Below are 10,795 nucleotides of genomic sequence, written 5' to 3'. Positions count from 1 at the left end.
ACCCCTTTACTCCCAGACCACCCGACCCCGTGACTCATTTGATCTCATCTCATCTCTCATCTCATCTCATCTCATCGCTCATCTCTCATCTCTTATTCCATTTGATCTCATCTCAATTCTCATCTCATCGTTCATCTCATCTCATGACAATATTCTGACAACAATAAAGGAGAACTTGCATTCTTCTCTAAAACGCCTTTGTTCAAGATGAAATATGTAAGATTCTGAACATATTTTTAATATAACCTACACATGATGATGATATGAGACAGGATGACATTTCAAAATCTATTGGTGCCACTTTTAGAATCTAATCTTTCAAAGCATATATTGTTCTTTAAAAAAGCAAAAATTCTAACTTTTATATAAAACATATATAATATATCTTTGGACAAATGAAAGAACTCCTCGTGTTTTATACCCACCACTTGTTTCCTTACTAGAACATCTCGAATTTCATTCTCTAATGTCTCCATTCAAGCCTAACTCATGAGTTCATTCTCACTTTTTTTCAATGTTCAATCTAAACTTACATCAATTTATCAAGTTTCATGTTCAATCATGTTCCTTTTCTTAAAAAGACACCATTCAATCCTTATTTTTTTTTTCTTCCAAAATTCAAATCCTATATTATATTCCCGCTCTCTCCCACGTTCGATAGGATTTCTGTTTTGACCTGCTTTTTATATGACATGGGCCAGAAAAGTAAAACTCAACCTACTCGTTTTCGGATCTTTCATTGCAAACCTAAACATATAATGATAATGGAGACGTATGGACACTACATGATTGGATATACCTCGTAATGTGAGTCACGAGTCACGTGATTGTCATACCAATCTATGTAATAAATTTTCTTTGATGCAGATAATTAATCTGTTTAATCGAAGATTAGAACAGCTAGGATGTTGGGGTTAGATATTTAATTTGTAATCAAGTGAGATTAATATGATATGGAAAGTTAAAATACTGGTTCTATGTCCTTAAATATAAAAAATTTCATTTAACTATTACAGTGAATTTATTGCATGTGTATGACAAACTTGGTAGGACCACGTGTTTGATAAAGAAAGCAATGGTTGCCACCTATGCACTTGCTTCTCTCTAGCTATGGAGCTATAGCTTCGGGCACTTCATCAATCTCTTCTTCTCTGTGACTTCATTATAAGCCCTTCGACACTCTCAAAGTCCTTCCTATTCTTCACCAAAACTTGCACTGAAATTCTCATTTCCCCAACATTGCATGTTTCACAGTTAGCAGATCTAAGGCTTTGAGGTATGTACTGTGGTAAGTCCTAGTTTCTTTTTTCAAAAAATATAGGTGGTGTTATTATTCTCGTACGTAGCTGTACCTATAGACGGTGGCATTGTGGTTTGGTTTGGCACATCAACCCCACCAAATTAAAGGAAAAAGTTAAGAGGGTATGTTTATTAGTTTAGGAAATGATTGATTAAGGATGCTTGACAGCATAATTTGATGGCATTTTTGGATTAACATGCTTTCCAATAACGATCTCAGAGTCACCACCGCTGATTAAGATTGTTCTTGAGGAATGCAATGCTCATTTTTCTGATTGATTTCTGTGCTGACATCTCTCTCCTTCACGATTGACACTGACCCCACAAACGACAAAGCAACATGTCACTTGGGGCCCACAGTTTAGATCAAAACAACTCAGCGTTGAATTTCTTCTTTACGGGATTAAGTACATTTTAACTATATGTAGATGGCTCCATGTCTTTCAAGCTAAGTTATGTTATATGATATGTAGAGAAACAGTCATGAACCAGTGGACAAACAGTATAATTATTATAATTAAACCTATTCAATTCTCATCTGGGTTCTCTCACATTTTCACTGGTAACTGTTAAATTACTAATTAGCATTTATTGATTAAAAGGTTGTGGTTTTGGTTTACATATACAAGTAGTAGAAACTGAGTTTAAAAAGATCTTGTTGTAGCCGTTATTAATGTGTGATCTGTATTCTGTCACATTTTCAATGGCATCTTAATCACACATTTATTGATTAAAATTTATTGAGAGAGACTATCAAAGTTTTGTGGTTTTTAATAAATTTAACTGAGTTCAAAGAAGTCTTCTACTACTACCACAGAATATTACTAACGGTTCTCTTGTAACATGAAAGTTATGGTATGCTTTATTTATCTAAATCCATTAAACTGTGTATACCGTCAGTGTTTTTTCATTGTCTCACGTCTTTTCATTCAAGAAATGACAAAGCAGTACTTTATCTTTTTGGTCGTTAGCTACACCCTATTGTTCTATTCTTTTGAAGTAAGTAAAATTTGGTGCTCCAAAGTTGAAACTAACTTATTCCACTTCGTTTTTCATGTTTGTGATAAAAGGGTATACTTGACCCTAAATTTTTATTTATTTTTAAATAAAGTACAGATTCTGTTACGACTACAAGACAATTCTGTGAATTCAGTGGGTCAGATAGTTCATACGAAGGAAGAATTAATCAGGCAATGGGTGAAAAACCAGCTGAGCTATGAGGTGGTTTATTCTGGATAGATGCAAGTAAATTTGGAAGGGAGGTTGAAGTGTTGTTTTCAGTTAGCAAAGGGTTATTTTCAAAGAGGTGGAGGATTAGATGGTTCCCTTTTTAAGTTTCAATTGAATAAATTCATATCTAGATGTTTATGTTGTTTTTGTAGAATAGACTCATTTTGATAGGTCTCTATCCTCCATATCTGTTTACCATTTGTGTGATTGATTTTCTTCCGATTGCCCTTTATTGTTCTCCAATAATGAAACTTGGAGGTTGGTGACTGGTGTTCTCATTACTCTATTTTACTTCTGTTTTTTCCTTGTTTCAGTTTAGTGGAATAGTTTATTTTCTTTCCAGAACAGAGAAAATGTGCATAATTTGAGGGGAAATTACAAAACCTTGCAAACCCTCCTAGCTATATTATTAATCTTAGTCTTTGCTTTCTCAAATGCTCATTGTAGCTTTCTTTCTCTTATGTTTTCTTCTGTTGCTTTGACTTTCTTTGCACCAAAACCCTCTTCTCCTATCTCCAAAACTCAAGCTTTGCAGAATTGTGGGTGAAAACCGTGATGGTTTCTTGTGTTGTGGTACATTCCATTTGTAGACTTTCGAGGCTGTTCTTAAGCCCTGCTTCCTACCAGTTCACTACCTGTACTGATTTCTTTTTTTGTGGTTTAAGATGTAACAATTCTGTCGGTCGACCCGTCTTCCAGCTAATTAACATTATTGCAACCTTTTTTGTTGACTTCCTAACTCTGCATACAATGTTTTTAAGTCAATAACCTCCCCACGGCCATAGTTTCAGTATGTGGTACTGAGGGAGAATAACCTTGACTCTGATGTTTTGTTGGCAAACCTTCCTACCCTTGTTACCTTCATTGCATACATTGCTGTGAAATTAGGTCAGGAAACGATATTTTATATACCCTTATTAAGAATGAAATGATTGACATCCATTTCCTTGCTGTAGCACAGGGTAGAAACTGAAAAATGGGTGTGCTGTTGGCTCTCTTGATTTATTTGTGTGAAGCTTGTAATTTTTGGATTAGTTTAACAGGTGGATCACTTTTCCATTTTGCTTCCACAGATGCAGATTGGACTCAGAATATTAGAAGACTAAGCCTGTTCTTAATACTGGTTTAACATATGATGCTATTTTCTTTCTCTTTTTCAACTGTGATCATTAAAATGGCATAGTTATTTCAATACAGAGAATAAGTCATAATTAAGTTTTGTTAGTTGCTTCAGTTCATGTTCGCTCAAGCATTTTGTAGGCATCTAAAGTAATTTGTTTCCTTTCTTTTACTTGCAGTGTATGGGTTGGAATAAATGAAGCCACAGCTCAAAATTGCTCTTGCTCTAGTTATTAGCTTGCTTTGGATTCAGAGCTCATTTTGTGGTTAGTATAGCAATTTAGAAAATGCTATGTAATTGACTCTCCAATTGTTTTAGTAGCTTAGCTCAGAAATTTTGGTGATTTACTGCTTCAATAAAACACGAATCCTATGGACACTTCAGGGAGTATGTACATTCAGTTTGCTCTGTATTTTAGCACTAGTTATTTCACAAATTACGAAAAAATAATAATGTCTTTTTGATTTTGTGAGTAGTATAGCATAGCTTACGTTGAATACTGATATTTAGGTGCTTTCTGCATAAATAAAGAAAAAAGGAAAATAGTTGTAGTATTTGATAAACGGGGACATTACATGGACTTATTCCTGCAACGTGAGATAATTGATAATTAGTTTCACTTTCATCATGTTTTACATATTTTACATGTTTCATCTCAGTGATAAATAAAATCCAAATGAGCCAAAAATACCTTTTTTTGCCTTCTATTGTTCTTTACAGGTGACGCTTCTGATAACCTAAACAAGTGGAGATGTAGATGTTCTTTTGAAGGGAATCGGAGCTTCTCTCTGGCTAATTGTTCTAAGTCATGTGATTGCCACTCAGGTATGCGGTTAATATTTTAGTGGAATGAAGACCGATAACCTCCTGCTGTATGTTTTTAGGAACCTACAAACAAGACAGCTGAGAAAAGAAAGAAAGAAGATCTGCAAACTCTGATTACATTTTAATAAAGAAAATCAATAATTCTATTTCACAACAGAGCTGGTGCTCAGTTTTCCAATACAATCAAAATTCCTTCTAAGCTAACCACCTAACCAATTCTTTAAGGAACTGCTCTTAGCCAACTCAAGCTAATTCTAAAACTGCTCCGATTACCTTGCTTTGTTTTCCTTTATTACTATGTCCCATCAGTTTTTACTCTTCTTTTCACCTATTATATTCTTACCCTTGATTATTTAGCTTGATCTTTGATTTTGGGTATGATTAGTAGATGCATTTTTGAAAAAAAAAAATTCTGGTATAGTGAATTAACCTAGATTTATACAAGGTGCTTTTGTAATAAATTTCAAATTATATTTGTTGATAGAAGAACACCCTGTAGAGTGGCAAAAACTCATTAGATATTATTAGGTGTAGGTTAACTTTGATCCTCCAAATGTTTCATTGTAGAATTCATATTAAATGTTCACACTATCATAAAGAAATTTTGGAGCTAAGATGCTATGTAGCTAATTGTGGATGATAATCAATATACATGGTAGGAAAGCAATGTATTTCTCCATTTCGGTTGAAATGGGGATACCATGATCACAGCTTCAGTATTATATGGTGACTGCTTTTCCTTCCATGTAGATGCTGAAGAAAGTGCATCCGTATGGAAGTGCATATGCGATTCAAATGGGTTTCCCCAAGTGGCAGCAGATGGTCATAGTCCTAATTGTTTTAAAGCTTGCAACTGCACCTGGGGTACTTTCCCTCTATCTCTTCTTCTAGTCCTGAATTTCCATCTCTTAAATTTCACTTGCTCTTTATTTAATACATTTTTTTCTATAACAGATAGCTTTTTACTTGAAGATTGGATTTGTTTCTCAACTTTTTACCTATCTTCATCATATTCTTATCCAATTGATACTGGAAAAAGATTATACCATTTCACACCAAAATTGTTGATTTGTTCCTATATCAAACAACTCAGAAGCTGAATATATGATTTCTTATAGCATATCACTTCTTACTTCAAGATGTTTTTGTTTCTCAAATTTTTGCTTCTTTTCATCGTATTTTTGTGTTAATGATATTGGAATTTTTTTACTGAATGTATGACTTTTTATGTATTCTTCAGGAACTGTCAGAAATCGGGGAGGTTCAAAGAAACGTGTTTCCATCAAGATTGTTGTAGTTATCCTATTAATATGTGTTATATGCACAACCATGGCGTTTCTTGTCTCGCTCTTATGCCATGTATACAGAAGGGACAGGTGTACTGTTCAATCACCCATATTCTCAACATATAAGGAAACAAGTAGTGGTAGTACCACCAACTTAATTAGTCATAGGTCAGGGGCTTCCTCAGTGCCAGAAACAAAATTTGCTATAAATTCTCCAATTTGTCATATTACAGGTGAGTTGGTTTTAATTTCATGCTTCAATGTGTATCCCTTTTCAAATTTTATGAATGTATATGCAATTCCGGGGCTTTTCTGTTAATTTGCTATTGTTCATTGGTTCTCAATTTGCCTTTTTCTTTTCTGTAGGATGTTTTCAGAAAGCCTCTTTCTTATTTGGGAGCCCAAAAGAAACTTACCATGGAAATATTTTTCCATTTTCCTTAGCTGAACTGGAAAATGCCACTGAAAACTTTTCATCTTCCAACCTGATTGGACTAGGCGGAAGCAGTTATGTATACCATGGTCGGCTGAAAGATGGTAGCGATGTGGCGGTTAAACGACTAAAAGATCAAGGAGGGCCAGAAGCAGACTCTGCATTTTTCAAGGAGGTTGTTCCTAATGATGCAATATCAGTATTCATTGGCTTTCCATTTGAAGTTATAATAATGTCCCATTTGAAGTTATCTGCACAGCATTTACATTAATTATTGATTAATCGTTTTTGTTTGCGCAGATTGAACTATTATCTAGACTTCATCATTGTCATTTGGTGCCTTTGCTTGGATACTGTTCAGAGTTAAAAGGAAAACATGTTCAGAGGTTACTTGTATTTGATTACATGGCTAATGGAAATTTGAGGGACTGTTTAGATGGAATTTCTGGAAAACATATAGATTGGGCTACTCGTGTAATGATTGCGTTAGGAGCTGCAAAGGGCTTGGAGTATCTCCATGAAGCAGCTGCTCCAAGAATTCTTCATAGAGATGTCAAATCAACTAACATTCTTCTGGATGAAAATTGGCAAGCAAAAGTATGAATCTTGTGTGTTCTGGATTCACAGTAGTACTAAATTGGGAATTGGATGAAATATTTTACCTGGATTTGCACATGAATACGAGTTTGGCTTATGATACAGAGCCAGTAAGATACTGAAAGCAAATACAAAATGGTGGTTTTGGACTAGAATCCTGTAACACCTTTCTGGCCGCTAAATTTTTTTTTATGAATCTACTATGATTAGGAAGTAGAGTTAGTGATTCATAGCAGGTAGTGGTCGGTTAAATCAAAAGGTATAAACCATAATCTTTTCAAATATTCAACTTGCAGATAACTGATCTTGGCATGGCTAAAAACCTGAGATCTGATGACCTCCCCAGCTGTTCAAATTCTCCAGCAAGAATGCAGGGTACATTTGGCTATTTTGCACCTGAGTATGCCATTGTTGGTAGAGCTTCTCTTGAGTCAGATGTCTTTAGTTTTGGTGTGGTTCTTCTTGAGCTTATCAGTGGTCGGCAGCCCATCCATAAATCAACTGGCAAAGAAGAAAGCCTTGTTATATGGGTATTTTAAATTATCCTCATAACTAATAATCACAACCTTGATTTTACATTTGTTCATATTAGGAAGATCTTCAATGTGCTAACTCGATGCTCATACTAGGACATCATTTTCATGAGGATCTTTGACTTATAATAGCTTAAACTTCTTTTGTTTTTTCCATTTCAATCATTGATTCATCGTGTCTTCTGCATCCCCATAATATATTTCATTTTCCATTTACAATCTGAACTAGGATGGTTGTGTTCTTGATATTGCATAGCTTAGTGAATTCAACTACAAAAGATTATGGACAGTCAAGCATTGATATATGTTTCTTAACTTCTGTTTTAGGCTACTCCTCGCTTACAGGATAGTAGGCGAGTAATAATGGAACTGGTTGATCCACAATTAAAAGGAAACTTTCCAGAAGAAGAGGTGCAGGTGATGGCATACTTAGCAAAGGAGTGTTTGCTGCTAGATCCTGACACTCGACCAACCATGAGTGAGGTTGTTCAGATTCTTTTAAGTATTTCCCCAGGAAAATCTAGGAGGAGAAGAAACATTACAGGCAGCCTCTTTCAGGTTAATCCTTGTAATCTTTCTAGTTTCAGGTTTCTTATTTTTCAAAGTTTTGATGTATACTTTGGTTATCTGGTTGTTACATTTTCTGGTATCATAGATCATTCTGAAGTGGCATGTAAAATGAAAAATAAACCATATCCTGATATGTTCTTTCTTGATGGACTTGTAAAGGAACCGCAGGATGAAGAAAAGCAAAGGCAAGCCACACCCAGTAAATTTCCAACGCATAGTTCACTGCCAATATATCTTGATCATAATCATTCAGTTAAGAACAAAACTAAAGAAGCAGATCCAGTTTCAGCTGAGTATATGGAGAGTTTGATCATCTTGGCTTCAAAATCTGATGGCTCTTGTGTATCAGAAGAGGAAATGGTAGACCTAACTGAGCCTAGGTTTGAATCCTTTTGCATCACCTCTGGCAAAGCTCCTTGAAAACATAGCAGCTGGCAGAATTCTGAGGAGTTTATGTTGTGTTTCTTGTGCATGGCTGAATGATATTCCATAAGCGATTCTGCAATTAATCTGTTGTGGAGATTATCATGCTCTACACATTTTTTTTTTTCACTTTGTTTTGAAAGGAAGAGCACATAGGTGGTGTTAGATAAGCTCTGATCATATTCGTTTGTTTCTTGTACAGAAAAACATATAGGATGATACAACTTTCTGGTTTTCTTTATGTGGAAAAAAACTAAAGAAGAACCGGATCACATACACATTAAATTAAAGGTTTTGATCATACAAATATTTATGCTACAATTATATCTTGGTATATTTTTTAAGTTATTTATTTAAAAACTAAATAACTTTTAAATTATATAATCATTCTTTAAAATGCAGACAAGAAAAAGTGATTTTAATGTATAATCTAAATAAAATTGGATTATATATTAGTGTAAATAAATTTACCTTTTTTTTTCAAGACAAATTTAAATAATTTTTACCACGAATACAAGTTTTAAAAATTTAATCTTTAAAAATAGCTTCCATTTTATTAATAAATAAATAGAAAATTAAAAAATATATATAATCAAATTTCAGAGAACTCTTAAACATGATACTAAGAGTAAATAAAAAAAATTATAATCTATTGTAAATTTTTTGTGAAATGCTAACTACTACTATTTGTGAAATGCTTCCCTTGTGGAGAACTGAAGAGCAAAGTTTTCTGATATATTTTTAAAGGAAAAGTGCAAAGGCAAGCTTGAGGAAGGTTTTTATCTCTTTTGTTTAAGCTTGAAAAGTTTAAGCTACAGACATTTTTTTGATTCATTTTATCATATGTATGGTAGACTATTCACAATTATTTTGCTAAATATATGTAAACATAAAAGTTAAATATCCATAAATTAAATGAACTTTTTAAATATTATAAAAAGTAATTTTTATAGATTTTATTTTATATGATAGTAAAATAAAATAGTATATAAAATTAAAATAATTAAAAAATAAACATAATACATTACAATAAAATTCCTATTTTATTAGAATGAAAATATTTGTTACTAATTTCTCACTGATTTATGTAAAAATAGATAAAGAATAAAATTGTAACTTATTCCTAACAAAATAACTATAGATTTACCAGAAAATATATCTCTACTAATTTACAAAAAAAAAAAAATAGTGAAAAAATAAAAATATAATTCCTTTGTAACAAAATAACTACATATTTATTAGAACATATATTTGTAGTTAATTATTCTCAATTAAAATAATATTAAATAAAAATAAATAATTTTTAATTTAAACATTATTTTTTTAATTTAAATATTTAGAAATGATTTATAATTATTTAATTTAAAAACTTTAAAATTATTTTTTAAATATAATTTCTATATTATAATATAAAATATAATTATAAATATCAATAAATAAGTTAAAATATATTTATTTCATATAAATATGAAAGAATTTCATGACAATCAAGTTATGATAAATATATAATAATGTAACAAATATTAATATAAACCCTAATTATTAATAAAGAATAAAAAATAAAATAAGATTAAAAAATTAGATATATACACTTTAACTTTAGTAAAAGAATTATAATTTTAAGAAAATATAAATTAAGAAAGGAAACAACATAATTAATGTTTTGCCTATCATGTCTCTTTTACTAAGACAATTTTATAAAATTATTAATTTTTTCTATATTTTATTTGGATTTGGCTATTTAAAAAAAGATTTTTATTTGTTAATCAATAAAGTGAAATAATATCAATTATTTTTGTAATTATGTTTTTATACGCTGAGGCATTGGGGTTTTTTAATTTATTCTTTGGTGTTTTTTTTCATATGCATTTCGTTTTTCAAAAGCTGATTATTGGGGTTGTCCCATAATGTTGATATGTCTTTATATGTTTATTGCACTGTGTCTCGCATGTTGTTTCCCGTGTTTAAAGTTATGTTAGAATATCTTTTTCAGTGTGTTGTACTTTTATCAATTGTTTTTTTTCAGTATATTATTATTTTATAAAGTGTAGAAATATTTATATTCAGTATATTATTATTTTATAAGTGTAGAAATATTTATATTCTAATTGGGAAAAGTTCCTAAATAATGGCATAATGAAGTATGAAGGGGAATTGATACTTTACTGTAGTAAGTGTGGTACAAAGTGTAATGAAAGGGTTACCACATGTTAGATTCAAAGAGTTTTGATTATACCATTTTTTAGGCTGTGAAAATGCGTTATAACTTGTAAATTAATTCGGTTCTTCACGGGTTTGAGTCAGGTTGGTTTGAAAAAATTAAAATTTTTTATGCAGGTCAGATTTCAACCCGGTTCATTTAAACCAGGCTTATGCGGGTTGAACCCGTGGTGGGCCGGGTTGACCTACCAACCCACTTACCTAATTTTATTTTTTGAATTTATTATTTTATTTATGAAACTTATGGCATATAAGAAAC

The 10,795-nt window shown here is 31.9% G+C and overlaps 1 protein-coding gene across 12 annotated transcripts; it reads left to right on the top strand.

The window, feature by feature from the left end:
• The first annotated feature begins 1,102 nt into the window (after positions 1–1,102).
• On the top strand, positions 1,103–8,638 carry LOC106756432 (receptor-like serine/threonine-protein kinase NCRK). 12 transcript variants are annotated; one of them, XM_022778504.1, is made up of 11 exons: positions 1,103–1,276; positions 2,416–2,605; positions 3,828–3,914; positions 4,370–4,474; positions 5,225–5,338; positions 5,715–5,993; positions 6,127–6,368; positions 6,494–6,790; positions 7,087–7,320; positions 7,651–7,881; positions 8,053–8,638. In XM_022778504.1, exons 3-11 carry the CDS (start codon positions 3,845–3,847, stop codon positions 8,311–8,313), a joined length of 1,833 nt encoding a protein of 610 aa, XP_022634225.1. In that variant the 5' UTR covers positions 1,103–1,276; positions 2,416–2,605; positions 3,828–3,844; the 3' UTR covers positions 8,314–8,638. The 12 variants fall into 12 exon arrangements, with proteins under 12 accessions (XP_022634225.1, XP_022634224.1, XP_022634221.1 ...); XM_022778503.1 differs by having other exon boundaries at positions 2,411–2,605; XM_022778500.1 differs by having other exon boundaries at positions 2,370–2,605.
• Positions 8,639–10,795: the final 2,157 nt, after the last annotated feature.

The sequence above is a fragment of the Vigna radiata genome, chromosome 2, assembly GCF_000741045.1.
Source record: "Vigna radiata var. radiata cultivar VC1973A chromosome 2, Vradiata_ver6, whole genome shotgun sequence".
Lineage (NCBI taxonomy): Eukaryota > Viridiplantae > Streptophyta > Magnoliopsida > Fabales > Fabaceae > Vigna > Vigna radiata.
This window is presented reverse-complemented; position numbering and strand designations above follow the sequence as displayed.